General features: G+C 47.0%; 1 protein-coding gene across 5 annotated transcripts in view; it reads left to right on the top strand.

Moving 5' to 3' along the window:
* Positions 1 to 1,457: 1,457 nt before the first annotated feature.
* Positions 1,458 to 17,031, top strand: part of NOP9 (NOP9 nucleolar protein) — a 28,128-nt gene continuing 12,554 nt past the window's right edge. Inside the window, exons 1-6 of one of the 5 annotated variants that reach the window (XM_080979667.1) lie at positions 1,463 to 1,765; positions 2,795 to 3,225; positions 6,751 to 7,158; positions 8,264 to 8,389; positions 9,587 to 9,728; positions 13,575 to 16,914. In XM_080979667.1, the coding sequence (XP_080835793.1) occupies positions 1,716 to 1,765; positions 2,795 to 3,225; positions 6,751 to 7,158; positions 8,264 to 8,389; positions 9,587 to 9,728; positions 13,575 to 15,513 (3,096 nt within the window). In that variant the 5' untranslated portion in view covers positions 1,463 to 1,715 and the 3' untranslated portion in view covers positions 15,514 to 16,914. Of the gene's footprint in view, positions 1,766 to 2,794; positions 3,226 to 6,750; positions 7,159 to 8,263; positions 8,390 to 9,586; positions 9,729 to 13,574; positions 16,915 to 17,031 lie in introns of those variants that run through there. The other 4 variants (XM_080979668.1, XM_080979669.1, XM_080979670.1 and 1 more) reach the window with 4 other exon arrangements.

Consider the following 17,031-nt stretch of genomic DNA (forward strand, 5'->3'; position numbering starts at 1 on the left):
CTACTGGGAAAACCATAGCATTCACTATACGGACCTTTGTCGGCAAGGTGATGTCTCTGCTTTTTAAGATGCTGTCTAGGTTTGTCATTGCTTTTCTCCCAAGAAGCAGGCGTCTTTTAATTTTGTGACTGCTGTCACCATCTGCAGTGATCATATGCCTGCTGTCTTTGTCCACGGGGTTTTCTTGGCAGGGATACTGGAGTGGCTTGCCGGTTCCTGCTCCAGGTGGATCACGTTTGGTCAAAACTCTCCACTATGACCTGTCCATCTTGGGTGGCCCTGCACGGCATAGCTCATAGCTTCTCTGAGTTATTCAAGCCCCTTCGCCACGGCAAGGCAGAGATCCATGAAGGCACGGTACGTGTTGTTTATTTACTGCTCTTAGGTTTGCTTTGAGTTACTTTTGGAAAAGAGGAGGGGGGGAAAGCGACCCAATCGTCGGCCAATTGGTGCCAAAGAAGGATAGAACTTTTTTTATGTATGCCACAACAACAGCAAGAATACTCATTGCAAAGTATTGGAAGACACAAGATCTACCCACTCTGGAAGAATGGCAGATGAAGGTGATTGACTACATGGAATTGGCGGAAATGACTGGCAGAATCCGAGACCAGGGAGAAGAGTCAGTGAAAGAAGACTGGAAGAAATTTAAAGATTATTTACAGAAATATTGTAAAATTAAGGAATTTTAGAAGGATGTTGGATAGAAATTAACTGGTTTCCAGCTGTAATGCTTTAAGAGATACGAAAAAAGGCTTACAAATGGGTAAAAGCTTAATGGTAAGGATTTGCTGAACTAACAAATTGAATTGGAATACAAAAAAGGGAGGTACGAGGAGGTACGAGGAGGTCCGGGGAAATAAGTGCAAGGAAGATAGGTTATGGAAAATTAACGTGTTTTTAACTGTTTTATTTTGTATGTTTATTTTTATTTTTTAATTTTTTGTTATATCTTAAAAACTTTATTTTTTTTTCTTTTTTCTGTATTCTGTATTTTCCGGTATTTTTTGAAACTTTAATAAATATCATTAAAAAAAAGAAAAAGAAAAAGCGACCCATAAGTTTAATAAATAAATATATATGAGGAAATAATGATTGACAGGTTCATTTCTCTTTGGGATTATGTCTGGCTGCGCGTGTGCTTGAGACAACCCTTCTATTTATTTATTTTTTTAACGTATTTTTATTAGAGATTTCTTGGGTTTATTTCGCCTTCTTGCGTTTTTAACGGTGCCTTCCCTCGCGCGCCCTCCAGCGCCGCTCCCGTCAATCAACGCAGTGGGGCGGGGAAAAGGAAAAGAAAGCGCCTTGGGAATCTCGTCATGGGGAGCTTAAAAGCGACGCGCGGGGCATTCTGGGATGGGAGGCAGGCTCCGTCGCGCGGGGCATGCTGGGACCCAGCAGCCCCTTCCCTCCCTTCCGGCTTCCTGCCCGCGTTGCATTGTGGGGCCGCGAGCTGGGGGCGGCCGGGTGGGGCGGCGCGCGGGGCATGCTGGGAGGCAGCTGGCAGGCGCCATGCGTCGTTTTTTGCCCGGCTCCGGTGTCCCCTCAGGAAGGAGGGCCGGCGGCGGGTGCTTGTTCCCCGCCGAGCCGCTGCCCACCTTCGCTGCTTAAAAACCCGGTCGCGGCAGCAGCAGAAGGCGAGTCCTTGATCTTCCCATTATATCAATGCTGAGTTGTTTTTATTTTTTTATTCCTTTTATTTTTTTAAAGTGATGGTTTTCTCCCTGAGTTTTCAGCTGCGTTGCAGTCAGAAGCTCAACAGGTGATGTTTGCTGTGCTCCTAGGGCGGGATAGGGCGGTGGACTTTCCTTCCGTGGAGGTTTCTTCTTCTTCTTCTAAATCACTTTTTATTAAGTTAAAAAAAAAATTCAATATATACTTCCCAGGCTATAGCATTGGAGGTCTTTAAACAGAGGCTGTCATGTATGATCTAGTGGAGATTCCTGCATTGCGGGGGTGGGGTTGGACTGGATGACCCTCGGGGTCCTCTTTCAACTCCACACAGTTCTGTGATTCTGCGATGGTCAAGCCATATCTACACCAGGCATTTAACCCCCGAAACACTCATGGCTTCACCCTCCCAAAGCATTTTGGGAGGTGTAGTTTGTCCAGGGAGCTGAACGTGGTTAGGAGGCCACTCTGTTGCTGGGAAACCCAGCCAGATGGGTGGGGTACAAATAAATAATAATAATAATAATAATAATAATAATAATAATTCCTGACCCTGCCTGTCAAAGAGGGTTTGACTGTTAAACCCCCTCTGGAAAATGGTTTGCTCTCAGCACCCTCAACAAACTCCAGCTCCCAGGATCCTTTGGGAGAAGCCATGACTGCCTAAAGGGGTATCATAGTGCCTTAGATGTGTGGTGCGAATGTGCCCTTAAAGGGACCCTGTGATGCAACAAGAGCACATGCCATTTTATTTCTTCTCTTCACCCTTACCACATGTCTTTGGATCTGTTTTTTTTAATTGAAACTTCTGAGATTTTAAAAAACCGATTTCATCTTCGCCGTTACGCTCCCTCTAAGAAACTCAAGAGCAGAATATGTGCTCTTTTTCTTCCTCTCACCCCATCTTTATAACAACCCTGAGAGGTAGCCTATAGGCTAGGGCGAGAGATGGCCACATGGCGGACCTTTTCATTCCCCCTAGTCTTGATCTGACAGTTAACCACTAGGCCACACTTGCAATTCTTCTTTTTATCTTAACCAGGGTTTTAATTTGCACCTGATCTCCAAGCGTAGTAGATAAACCTCCCCAGTTAAATAACTGTTGATTTCCTGACTGCAGACAGGTTTGTGTGTTGAGACGCCCCTGCTCACCTGCAGCTATGGGGGTCCCTCCCCAACCACAAAAAGGAGCCCAGAAGAAGGAAGAGAGGAAACGAACCTTGCCTGCCTCCTCATCCAAGGAGGGGCGGCCCAAGGAAAACAAGAGAGAGCCTGCCTCCTTAACCCAGGAGGGGGGGCCCAAGGAAAAGAGAGAGCCTGCTTCCTCAACCCAGGAGGGGCAGCCCAAGGAAAAGAAGAGAGAGCCTACTTCCTCAACCCAGGAGGGGCAGCCCAAGGAAAACAAGAGAGAGCCTACTTCCTCAACCCAGGAGGGGGGGCCCAAGGAAAGCAAGAGGGAACCGCTGCCCAAACTGGAGCCTGCGGCAGCTGAGTATTTCCGTCGGGCTCATGAGACATTGAAATCCGGGTTTGACTCTGATGAGGAGAAAGGTGAGATGTTTTGGGAGATGCAGGTTGGGTGTGATGATGGGGAAAGCAGGTGGAGACATGGTGGGGGTGTACGTATATGAAAAGGTAAAGGACCCCTGGACAGTCCAGTCGAATTCGACTGTGGGGTGTGGCACTCATCCCCGCTTTCAGGCCAAGGGAGCCGGCGTTTGTCTGCATACGGCTTTTCTGGGCCGTGTGGCTACTAGTGTGACTGAACCGCTTCTTGTGTTGGGTCTTGTAAAGAGGTAAAGGACCTGGGTGGGTTCCCAAAGCTGCAGATGTTCATTGGGTTATGTGAGCTAAGAGCAGGAGGCCTTGATGGGCAGCCGTGTAAATAAGCCCACGCAAGTTGCTAGTCGTCAACATTTATTTTGCTAGCCTGCTAAAATTCTAGTATTTTTGATTCTGCCTGCAGCAGAGGGATTTCCTTTCCACTGTGGCTAGCATGGAAATCCAGGCCCCTTAGCTTCTTAGAAGTCTTGTTGAAAATACTCCAGTACTACTTTTATTATTGCCATTAATTCATTCATCGCCACCTAAACTACCATCTCAAGATGGCTTATATAGAAGATGACAAACAACACAAAGCCTACAGATATAACAAATGAGAATAAAACCACTCACGGGGAAGACGAATTTATCCAGCTGAGCAGGCCTGCCTGAACAAGACTGTCTTCGATAGCTTCTGGAAAGTGCAGGCAGTGAGGGCCTGTCGTATCTCAACAGGAATGTTGTTCCACTAGTCACTGTCCCTCAGCCTAACCTACCTCACAGGGTTGTGGTGAGGATCAACTCACTTAGGGGGCAGCTTTCTATGTCACTTTGAGCTCCTTGGAGGAACAGTGGGCAAACCCCCCCCCCCCCCGTGTATGAGTAGCTCAAGCCCACCCAACAGGCTTCCTGGCTGAGTGGATATTTCAGTTTGGGTCTACAGTTGTACCTTGGATCCCGAACGCCCTGGTACTGGGACATTTTGGCCCCAGAACTCCACAAACCTGGAAGTGAGTGTTCTGGTTTGTGAACGTTCTTTGGAACCCGAACGTCTGACAGGGCTTCCGATTGGCTGCAGGAGCTGCTTCCTGCAGCTAATCAGAAGCCACGCTTTGGTTTCTGAACATTTTGGAAGTCAAACAGACTTCCAGAATGGATTCTGTTCGACTTCCGAGGTACCACTGTGCTTGATTTTTAAGTGCAATGGTTCTGCGTCATTGTACCAAGCACAGCTGCCAATTCCATTTATTCCTTCTGGCAGATCAGGCCCAGCCCAGAGACCAGGAGTGGGGAATTTGACACAGGGGCCAAATGTGACCCGCAACCCTCTCTATCTGGCCCTTGGCTTTCTCCCCAGGGCATATGCCTCTCTGGGCCTGCTCCACACTCTCCTTGAGTGTCCTTCAGCTCTTATTTTCTAGGAAAATAGAGAAGTGCATGTAGCAGCTAGCCTTGCTCTACAAACATAAACGGTGACGGCCATCTCTCTGCCCACATTTCCCTTTGGCCCCGCCCACCGCCAGCAAGTGGCCCTCAAAAGGTTGCTCAGAAGGGAGAGTGGCCCCCAGAGTGAAAAATACTACTATTTCTGTTCTTTTTCTTTAATAATAATAATAATAATTTATTTATACCTCACCCATCTGGATGGGTTTTCTCAGCCACTCTGGGCAGCTCTCAACAGGCTATGAAAAACACGATAAAATTCCAAACATTAAAAACTTCCCTAATCAGGGCTGCCTTCAGATGTCTTCTAAAAGTCAGGCAATTGATTATCTCCTTGACATCTGATGGGAGGGCATTCCACAGGGTGGGAGCCACTACCGAGAAGGCCCTGGGCCTGGTTCCCTGTAACCTCACTTTTCGTAGGGAGGGAACTGCCAGAAGGCCCTCGGTGCTGGACCTCAGTGTCCGGGCTGAACGATGGGGGTGGAGACGCTCCTTCAGGTATACTGGGCCAAGGCCATTTAGGGCTTTAAAGGTCAGCACCAACACTTTGAATTATGCTCAGAAACATACTGGGGGGCAACGTAGGTCTTTCAGGACCAAAGCGTGTATTATGTGGTCTTAGCGGCCCAGTCTGTGGTCCCAGTCACCAGACTGGCTGCCGTATTCTGGATTAGTTGCAGTTTCTGGGTCACCTTCAAAGGTAGCCCCACGTAGAGTGCATTTCAGTAGTCCAAGTGGGAGATAACTAGAGCATGCATTACTCTGGCGAGACAGTCTGCAGGCAGGGAGGGTCTCATCCTGCGTACCAGACGGAGCTGGTAGACAGCCGCCCTGGACACAGAATTGACCTGCGCCTCCATGGACAGCGGTGAGTCCAAAATGACTCCCAGGCTGCGCACCTGGTCCTTCAGGGACACAGTTCCCCTATTCAGGACCAGGGAGTCCCCCACACCCGCCCTCCCCCTGTCCCCTTAAAACAGTCCTTCCTTTGATAAGGCAATCTCCGCCCCTGCAGCTATGTACCATCAATAGCATCTTCAAAGAGCGAGCTCTGTTGCCATAGAGACAAATGGCTTGGCTTTCTTCTGTATCACCCGGCTGAATGCCACCTCATCCCAGGATGGAAGGCTGGTGATGAAACTACAACTCCCATCAGCCCCAGCCAGTGCACGCTGGCGGGGGGGGGGGGCTGGTGGGTGTTGTAGTCTGAAATGCCTGATGACGGCTGGGTTGAAATAATTTTCTGAAGGTCAGAGTAGCGGAACAGGCTCCTTTAGAAGGAGGTGGACTCACCTTCACGGAGGCTGGGTGGCCAGGCGGGGAGGGTCATCTGATGGGAGGGCGTTCCACAGGGTGGGCGCCACCACTGATAAGGCCCTGTGCCTGGTTCCCTGCAACCTCACTTCTCGTAGGGAGGGAACCGCCGGAAGGCCCTCGGAGCTGGATCTCAGTATCCGGGCCAAACAATGGGGGCGGAGACGCTCCTTTAGGTATACTGGGCTGAGGCCGTTTAGGGCTTTAAAGGTCAGCACCAACACTTTGAATTGTGCCCGGAAACGTACTGGGAGCTAATGTAGGTCTTTCAGGACCGGTGTTATGTGGTCTTGGCCGCTCCCAGTCACCAGTCCGGCTGCCACATTCTGGATTAGTTGTAGTTTCCGGGTCACCTTGAAAGGTAGCCCCACGTAGAGCGCATTGCAGTAGTTCAAGCGAGAGATAACCAGAGCATGGACTACTCTGGTGAGACAGTCTGCGGGCAGGGAGGGTCTCAGCCTGCGTACCGGATGGAGCTGGTAGACAGCTGCCCTGGACACAGAATTGACCTGAGCCTCCATAGACAGCTGTGAGTCCAGAATGACTCCCAGGCTGCGCACCTGGTCCTTTGGGGGCACAGTTCCCCCATTCAGGACCAGGGAGTCCCCCACACCCGCCTGCCCCCTGTCCCCTTAAAACAGTACTTGCACCACTCTGGCGAGACAGTCTGCGGGCAGGGAGGGTCTCATCCTGCGTACCAGATGGAGCTGGCAGACCGCTGCCCCGGACGCAGAACTGACGTGACGTTCCCTTGCCTTTCTCCCCCCCCCCCAGCCCTCTTTGTCAGCAACGTCCTGGTGGAGGCGGAAGCCGTGGCCCTCCCTCTGGCCCTGGACACAGCCGGCTCTCTGCTCCTCCAGGCCCTCCTCCCTTCCGCTTCTGCGCCCAGCCTGAGCCGCCTGCTGCGAGCCTTCCTTCCCTCTCTGCGCCTGGCCGCCTGCCACCCCTGCGGGGCTCACATCCTGGAGGCCGCCCTGCTTAGAGCGCCGGTCCTGATTTCGGAGGGAGCAGAGGATGCTGAGGAGCTGGAGGACCACGTCCTGGAGCTGGCGAGGGCCGTGCAGGAGGAGCTGCCCACCTTTGCCCTGGACACCCACGCCAGCTTCGTGGTGCGGACGCTGCTGCAGGTGCTCGGAGGGGTCCGGGTCAGGTCGGACGGGGGACGGGGACTCCCGGGGTCAGGTGAGTGCAGGCTCGCTGTTTATTTTATTTTATCTCTTAATTTTATATCCCACCCTTCACCCGAAGATTGCGGGGCAGTTTGCAGCACAAAAATGAAAAAGATGCAACGTAATAACAAAGCAAAACAAACCCTCCGAAAAATCAATGCCATTTTTAAAATTTCGTTTTATAATTGATATAAAACAGAGAAATTAAAGCAAAAGATGGAAATGAAAACTTTTTCTTTTAAACCCCCCACTCTTTTGACACATTTTTGTTTCGGCAAGCCTCTCCAGCTGAAGCGAGTTTTTGTCTGTTTTCAGTCTATTGTTGTTTTAGCTTTTCGAAAGTATTATTGTTTTAAATTTCATTGTTTTATCTTTTTTAAGACGACTGTGAGGTTGGTTATTGTTGGGTTTTTTTTCAACCAAGCGGTGTATAAATTGTATGCGATAAATAAAAATAAATAAAACTAGCATAGGCGTGTAGAATAAGTACAGTTACATATGGGGTAACTTGCAAATCATTAAGTTATGAAAAAGGTGAGACTTAAAGGAAGAATGTTAATATTATTTCATTGTCAAGCGTGGTTCAAAGTCTGCCAGGCTTGTGACGATGGTTGACTTAAAAATGATGGTTCCGATATATTTGTTACGCCAAATCATGTAAAATTGTGTGTAATTTTCACCATTATAGCCGTATCCCAGAGTGAGTGGTGCCAAACATGCGGTGTAAGATTTTTGAACTTCTTTCCGCTGAGTTGCAATAATTATTTGAGCTGCCAAGATCGTGCATAAGGCCGGTTCTTTTGACAATATATCTACATTTGTATCATCGAAAACATTCATTCATTCATTAGCATTTGATTTTGGACAGCAAACTGTGTGTTTTTTAGTGGCGTGCATCATTTCTGTCAACATTAAATTCCGTAAAAAGTGCATTTCCACCATAAACGACAAAATGTGCTCAGTTTATCACAATCCTTCCAACAATGATATAGGGGAGAACATTTGCAACACTTGGAAAGGAGGGCCGTGAGGGTGTTTTAATATCAACTATTTTCCTTCCCCTGACAATTTTTTCTCTCTCTCATGAACATTTCTCTCTTTCTCTCTCCTCCCTCCAGGGTCTTCTTTCTCCAGGGCCAAAAAGGCTAAACTGGAGAGCGATGGGCCTTCGGAATTTGAGGTCCCAGAAACCTTCCAGTCCCTCCTGGGCGAATTCAAAGGGAGCTTTCAGGAGCACATTCCAAGTGAGGCTGCGCCGCCTGCTGCGAATGCGAATCCAGCTCAACCTAGGGGACTCCTGGAGGGAGGAGGGGCTGTTGGATCTGACGGACACTTCCATCAGCTTTAGAAAATGGGGGGGGGAGAGGGTCTTGGGGGAGATACAGTGGACTGTACCACTTCCATGCTGTGGATGGGGTCTGTGTGCAATTCTCTCTTTTAAAAAAAATAGTTTTTTATTATAGATTTTCTTGTGTTACGAAACAAACAAATAAGCGAAGGAAAGTCCAATTGGGGGAAAGGAGAGAGAGATGAGGGGCCGTTGTTCTTTCATTCTTTCATTGCTGATCGTCGTTGGAAGGGACCCCTGAGGGTCATCCAGTCCAACCCTCTGCAATGCAGGAATCTTGGCTAGATCATACATGACAAGCAGCCACAAAACCCACAAGGGAAGAGAACCTGTGCCTCGTTTCTGATTGCAGGATTGAAAATGCAAAGGGGCGTTCCAAAATGTGATTTTCTTCCGCCTTTCTCACCTCCCATCTCCAACTTACTTTGTGAAGTCATTTTAAGTCTGTTCCACTGCTGTGGGCCTCTTTTTGCCTTATTATGGTCTGCATGCATAGATCAGAGTGCAAAACCCTGGTCTTAAAAGACGAGACCCCAGATTACATTTGCAAAAATGAACAAACGTGTGTGAGGGAGCTGAAGAACGTTGGCGTGAGATGGGCTGTACTCTTATACGATGTAGCTTTGCCTTTTGCTCTGTTGGGGCATCTATCTAGTTGCATTGCAATTATTACTATTCTCATTTACCGTATTTTTTGCTCTATAAGACTCACTTTTTCCCTCCTAAAAAGTAAGGGGAAATGTGTGTATGTCTTATGGAGCGAATGCAGGCTGCGCAGCTATCACAGAAGCCAGAACAGCAAGAGGGATTGCTGCTTTCACTGTGCAGCGATCCCTCTTGCTGTTCTGGCTTCTGAGATTCAGAATATTTTTTTTCTTGTTTTCCTCCTCCAAAAAGTAGGTGGGTCTTGTGGTCTGGTGCGTCTTATAGAGCGAGAAATACGGTAGTACTTTTCATCCTGCTCTTCTTACTCGTTGTAACAAGGGACACGGATGTCAGGTGTGGGTGACGGGTGGCGCCCCCACCTGCAGTATCTCCTTGCTGAAGTTTAGCAGCTAAACGTCTCCCTCCAAAATCCTCTTTCCCTGCCCAGGTTTCATCACCAACAAGTATTTCAGCCTCTGCCTCCAGGTGGCGCTGGAGGTCTTGCACCGGAAGCTGCCAACGGACTGCTCAGAGCTGTGCCACTCGATGATTGGCTACTTGAGCTCCCGCAATGTGTCTCCTGGGCAGAGGTAAGCGCTCTGATTGGCCGTGGGCAGTGGGGGCGGTGATGGTGGGAGGAGACTTGGAAGCTGCTGCTGCTGTTCCTTTTTAAAGAGATTTCTATTAGATTTTCATAACTTTAACCAATGAATTTCAAATCTGTTACACATTTCTCTTATAATTTGACTTCCCACCTTGCCGTCCATGCTGTTTTTATACCCATCCCTTTGGTATGCCTCATAATATTCTGCATTTCATCTAATATATGTTCCTCTAGTTCATATATCTTCCCGTTGCTCAAATTTCAAATCCTGCCTGTGATTTCGTTTGGAAGCTGCTGCTGCTGTTCTGGGTGGATTTAGAACACAGGATAATAGAATTACAGAATCGTAGACTTGGAAGGGGCGCAAGGATCATCTAGTCCAACCCTAACAATGCAGGCATCTCGCCCCGTAGTCCCCCTTCCAATTTGAAGCCATACCGGGCCCTGCTTAGTTCTGCAAACATGCGGGCAGTTTTATTGCTGCACCCACTAGAGAATAATGATAATTTCATTATTTACACCCCACCCACCTGGCTGGGTTGGAGTGGAGCTGTCCTGCCTTCTAGCAAACTTGCGGGGACTCCATTTAAAAAGAAGTAAACTTACAGTGCCATGTTGTGATTGTCCAGATTGCAACTACGAAATATTACCCACCAGCACCTCCTGTTGTTCGCTGTTGGTTCTCTGGGCAGCGTGGTTAGAGGGCCTTGCCTTCTATATCTCCCCAAACTGGTTTGAAGTCCGCATTGGGATAACGGTTTCATGATATTGGACCCTGCGATATATCGCCAGTGTGCGCTATGCAAAAATCGCGATGCGGGGAAAGCAAGCCAACGCTTCTCTCTATTCCTGCAGCCCCTGCTAACTCTTCTGGCTCTCCTCTCCCCTGCCTCCTGCAGGGGACAGCGAACCACAAGAGCAGGCGCTGACGAAAGCAGCTGCCGAGAACTGCCCTCGGACGCCATGCGGTTCTTACTTTAAGTCAGTGGTACCTTGGTTCTCAAACTTAATCCGTTCCGGAGCTCTGTTCCAAAACCAAAGTGTTCCAAAACCAAGGCGCGCTTTCCCACAGAAAGTAATGCAAAATGGATTAATCCGTTCCAGACTTCTAAAAACAACCTGTAAATCAGGCATTTAACGTGAATTTTACTATCTAACGAGAACATCGTTCCATAAAATGAAAGCACTAAACAATGTACTGCAGTCACACAATCAGTCAGTAGCTGAACTGGGTTCCACACAGTCACACGGTAAAGAAAGGCACGAAAACGCAAAATAAATAGCAAAAACAGACAGACCTCAGTGTAACACTCAAAACGGAAGTGTGGCACTCAAAACAGAGCACGTTCGGCTTCTGAAAAATGTTTGCAAAATGGAACACTTCTGGGTTTGCCGTGTTTGGGTGCCAAGTTGTTTGAGAACCAAGGCGTTTGAGAACCAAGGGTCCACTGTATACGGTAGGTGCCAATCTGGTAGGTGGTTGAGGGAAATGCCAGCTGATTTGGCTCCAGGCTTCTTGCTGGGGTTCCTGTTCCCCCTTCCTTTCTCCCATGAAAAAAATAAACGGGTTATCTGCTTCTGAGTTAAACAAAAAATCATGCCCTGTTGTTTAAGCCTCTTTCCTCCCTTCTTCCCTCTTGTATATGTGTGCCTTTGTCTCCCTGTGCTAACGCTTTTCCCTTCTGCATTTGTTTTTGTGCACATTTGTCTATGTGTTGGTGCCTCTTCCTTGTCTCTCTCTCCCTTTGTGAGCATGTGTGGAATTGCCTGTCTCCCTCCCCATTTTCTCCTCCTTACCCTTCATCTCTCCCCAATTTCCCCTTCACCCAGTGCCGGATTTACGTATAAGCTAAACAAGCTATAGCTTAGGGCCTCACTCTCTTGGGGCCCCCCCAAAAAAATTAAAGGAAAAAAACAACAATGCACATTTCCAAAGTATAAGATATAAAACAAAACCTACATACAGCAATTGTGTTTTATGTTATGAAGGCTCCTCTGATGTAAGCCAGGCATATTCAAACTCTGCCCTCATCCCTAGCTAACAGGACCAGTGGTCAGGGATGATGGGAGTTGTAGTCCCAAAAACATCTGGAGGGCTGAGTTTGCCTATGCCTGATGTAAGTCATGGGCCCCGCCTGCTAGCCTGCTCCCAAAATATCATTGGTTTTCTCCTTTCTATATAGAGGGTGCCTACATTCTGCACGGACTGGTTGCATGGCAACATGGGCAAATGGCTTGAGATACTGATTAGGTCCATAAATTACCATATAGTATATATTTAACAGAAAAAAACAGCGACAAAGGAAAGCTGGACATATAAAGGGCCCTGTTTCCTTCAGTAGCTTAGGGCCTCATCAAACCTAAATCCAGCCCTGTCCTCACCCCCCTTGCTTTCTCACACATTTGTTCACACAACCCTATACTTTTGTCGTTGTTGTTATCCTCCTCCATTTTTCTTCTTTTCCACCCCCGCCGGTGAGAATGAAAAGGGGTGGGGAGCAATGTTCTTATTTTTATTTTCTGGTCGTTTTACATTGTTGGTTCCCCTTAAATAGCTTACCCCTATATTAAAAAGGCAAGTTTTATGATTATTCTTATTTAAAGGAGGCTATCTCTTGGCTTCCTTGTCCTCCCTCCTTCTCCCCCTTTGATTAAGGGGGAGAGATTGGTGGGGCGAGGGTTTTTGGGGGGCCTTCTGTGTCACAATGGGGGGAGATGGAGGGGGGAAGAAGGTTGATCTGGCTGCCTTGTGCTGAAATGGGAGGCTGGGTAGTTGAGAGGCGAGAACGATATGGAAGGTGTTTGCTGGTAAGCAGTGGGAGCAAATGCATGTCTTCTCAGAAGCAAGCCCTGCTAAATTCAATGGGGCTTACTCCTGGGAAAGTAGAAGTATGGTAGATTTAGTTGAACATAGTGGGACTTACTCACTTGGCCCTCTGAGTGGTGAACAGGGTGGATTTGATTTAAATCAAATCGATTTAAATCACTAGTCAGTAAGACTTGATTTAAATCTTTTTTTTTTTTACTGAATGGTTCATTCTTGCTGGTATCATATTAATATTTACAACCAAAGGAAAGTTTCATTTTTGAAATAATAAATTTTCAGAGTAGTTTTTACAGTTACATAAAAAAATCACTGAGCTGGTTATACTGTCAGAAATACACAGGCTGATAATTATGAGATTATTGTGAGGTTTAATAAGTTAACTGCTTATATTTGGACAACTTTTCTGCTGTACTTTATTGGAAGGAGAAAGATAAATAGATAATAATTTCCTTAATAAGTTTAAACCATTTATTTAACTAAAACAATAACATTATAGCATATGTATCCATGTTTGTTAACTGATGTGGTTAAAGTTTTTGAAAAAAATTGACTGAGTTTTAGCACACATGAAAAACTCTTTAAAAATCCTTATTTCCTGATGAATATATTGCTTTTGGACTATAATGTAACTTGATTGGAAAACTATCTTTAGAAAGATTTTTTTCCTCCAAAAGCATTTTATTTTAAAAAATTCAGTTTTAATTTAAAAATATCCGATAAAGAAAATAATAATCTGATTTAAAATAATAATAATAATAATTGATTTTTATTCACCCTGGGGAAGCAGATGCAACTTGACACTAGTAAATTACTAATTGTTAATCACATGCAAGTTTAACATTTTTACTATATTGACCACTTTCATAAATTTTAAATTTGCCCCCCAAACCGCACAGAACATTAAATCTTCAGTGGTGCTGTTGAAGCGTGCTATTGTTGAGTTAATTTTCGTAGAATTATGTGCGTCCAGTTTAGATTTTTTACTTTTGTTCAATATTTTCCCAGATTAATTGCGTTCACTATGACTCATCGCCGTACTTTGGAACGCCCCGAATACCACCATCTGGTAGGCAAGCCCAAAACCAAAAGTCCCGTTTGGATGCATTTTGGTTTGCCTGCTGACGAAAGCGACCGCGTGGTGGTTCATAATATCGCCATTTGTAAAATATGTTTGCATTCCGTATCGGTGAAGGGCGGAAACACCACCAATCTCACTAGCCACCTCAAGCTGCACCACCCCCAGAAATTTAAGGAGCTGCCTTCTTCTTCGGCGGGCGTTTCCGATTATTCATGTAACAATGCCGACGACCCTCCGGCTGCAGAAGCAGCAGCGGCGGTCAGCGCCTCCGAGCCGGCCAAAACCGCCGCGGAAATTCCTAGGAAACGGCAAAAAACGCTGTTGGATTTTCAGCCGCTCAGTTTTGAGACCCCCCGATCTTGTAGCCAGGCCATCACGGAGTACCTGGCTACCTGCATGCAGTCTTACAACATAGTAGACCACCCTAAATTTATCCAAATGGTCAACACCCTGAACCCAAGGTACCAGTTGCCCAGCAGAAAATACTTTGCAACCAAAGGTGTCCCGACGCTGTACAACGACACGGTGGAGAAAATGAGGAGGGAAATCGGTCGGGTAAAGGAGAGTGAGCTGGTCATCACTACCGATTGCTGGACGTCAGTAGGAGGCACCCCGTTTTTGGCCGTGACGGTCCATTTCATTTCCGACGAGTGGAAACTGATCAACGCTTTCTTGGGCTGCAAGCACTTTCTGAAGGACCACACCTCCGACAACCTCTGCGAGATGCTGGCCGACACCTTGTCGGAGTGGGACATAGACGTGAAGAACATCTTTTGCAGCACGACGGACGATAACGGCGCCATTTTGAAAGCCGTCCGGCAGCTGGGCTTGGAGTACATCTCTTGCTTTGCCCAGAACATCAACACCGGTGTCGGCCGAGCTTTGAACCTGACGCCGCTGCGGAGGGCGATCGTCAGGCTGAAAAGCCTACAGAACACCATTTGCCACAGCTGGAAGATGAGACGAGATCTTGGCAAAGCCCAAGAGCTTCTTCAGATGGAGAAAGTGAGCCTGCCCAGCGCTTGCCCCACGAAATGGTGGAGCGTGCTTAAGCTCTGCCGGAGGTTTCTCGAAAACCAGCTCCCGGTTTGCAAGATGCTGATGGATTACCCGTCCAAAAAGCATTTGATGTTGGAAGGCTGCGACGTCTCAGCTGTGCAGGACTTTGTCTCTGCGGCTACCTTGCTGGAAGACATCACAACGACTCTGAGCGGGAGCGTCACGGCCTCCTCCGTTCTTCCTCTCTATAGGCAAATTAAGAAGCGTCTCCAGCCCGAGGAGGGAGACAGCACGCTCTTGCAGGACATTAAACATGAGATTTTGAGCGCGCTGTCGGAAAAGTACGAAAACGGGCCCATGGTGACCACTTTGGGCCTGGCCTCGTTGTGCGACCCCAGGTTCCGCCTGCGTTTTTTGGAGTCCCCAGAGGCCGTCAGGCAGGAGGCCATACAAAAGATGGCCGACTTGCACGCTGGCAGCCTGTCTGCGGAGCCAGACGCTCAGCCTGATACCCCCAAAAAGGAAGGCTTGGCGAAAATTTTCGATTTGGAGGAAGAGGAGGACCTTTCGGGGGATGGATTTGAACCGCTGTCTGTCTTGAAAGCCGAAAAAGAGCTGAAAGGCTACATGGCGATGCCTAGAGTGAACTTTGATGATTCCCCACTGATGTGGTGGAAGACGAACGAGGCGTTCTTCCCAATGTTGAAGGTGCTCGCAAAGAGGTTTTTGGCTATCCCGGGGACGAGTGTGTCTTCCGAAAGTGTGTTCAGCTCGGCTGGCAACGTTCTCCAGAAACAAAAGGCGTCTCTCTTGCCGGAGAACGCCGAAATGCAAATCTTCCTGGCAAAAAATATAAATTTCGTTTGATGAGTTTCTTCCCCCTCTGTTAAAATTTATCCAGGTTTACGAAAGAAAACGAACAAAACAGTCAAATAACTGGTGTTGTGGGCTGTATATGCACATTCAGCTAAAACTCTATACTTGAAATACCTAAAAGTGTGGCGCAGAATTGGCTTTTTTCCCCTTGTTCAGCAATGTAGTTGAATTGTTAGGGAGCATTTTCTCACCTTGCCTTTGATATCTATGCTGCTAACTCTTTAATTTTAGAGAAAATGTGCTGGTTAAAAAAATTATCAGTGCTGTGAAATAACTGTTGTAACAGTATGCTAAAGGTAAGTAAAACTGTATGCATTTTAGACCCCTAAATAGCCGCAGTTGCCAGGACATTCCCCTGTTTGCCTTGACAAAGCTCCATCCTTCTTTCAGCCATCATGATATACAGTGGTACCTCGGGTTACAGACATTTCAGGTTACAGCTTCCGCTAACCCAGAAATAGTGCTTCAGGTTAAGAACTTTGCTTCAGGATGAGAACAGAAATCGTGCTCCGGCAGCGGGAGGCCCCATTACCTAAAGTGGTGCTTCAGGTTAAGAACAGTTTCAGGTTAAAAACGGACCTCCAGAACGAATTAAGTACTTAAACCAAGGTACCACTGTATCGGTATATTGCGATGTTTCGCTGGTGATACGTCACAGTGTTGAAAACCAGATATTGCCCAGCCTTTCCTAGGAGCTCATTACTGTCCCTTAGCCTAACCTACCTCACAGATTATTGTGATTATAAAATGGGAGAAGGGGTGAAGGAAGCAGGTTGCAGCCTGGCAGAAATGGTTTGGTTTCTTTTGAGTGACATTGACAGCTTCCTAACACACACACACACACACACACAGACACAGTGGCACTCTGTGCACCGACTGCAAAAATATATCCAGGGAAAGGGAGTTAGAAAAAACCTTTTTAAATTGTTTTGGAGGTTTAATCTGAAATCAAGATGGATTTAAGCTGCTTGGGGTCTCTGATATCTCCTCTCTTCCATCGTGGATGTCAGCTTCCATATGCATGTTGTGGGTTATTAATGCTGTTGCTGCAAGTTTGTCACGGCCTTCCGCTAGAACAGTGAACTTAAAAACTAAACTGTGTATCTTTTTCCAGGGACTGCTAAAAGCGTGTCTTGTTCAGGCAACCCTGCCCAGATAATGTAGGATGCCGACACTGCGTTTTAATCTGGTTCTTCAGCTTGTGGTTGACTTCCAGTTACTTTTGAAAGTTTTGTAGCTTTTGAATTTCCTTGTTTTTTTCTGTAAACCACTATGAGTTTGTTTGTTTTTTAAAACAACAACAACAACCAAGCTGTATATATATATAATTTTATCAAATAAATAAATAAATAAATACCAATGGGGAACAAATAAAACCAACAAATAAATTTACCCCTTCTCCTGTCTGCCTCCTTTTTATTGGCTCTGGGGGCCTAGAGGGTGGGCTTTGGGACTTTCCAAGGTGGGGGGGGGGGATGGGACGTGGTTAAGGAAGCAGCGTGAACTGGC

This window comes from Podarcis pityusensis, assembly GCF_964106645.2.
Source record: "Podarcis pityusensis genome assembly, chromosome: 13".
Lineage (NCBI taxonomy): Eukaryota > Metazoa > Chordata > Lepidosauria > Squamata > Lacertidae > Podarcis > Podarcis pityusensis.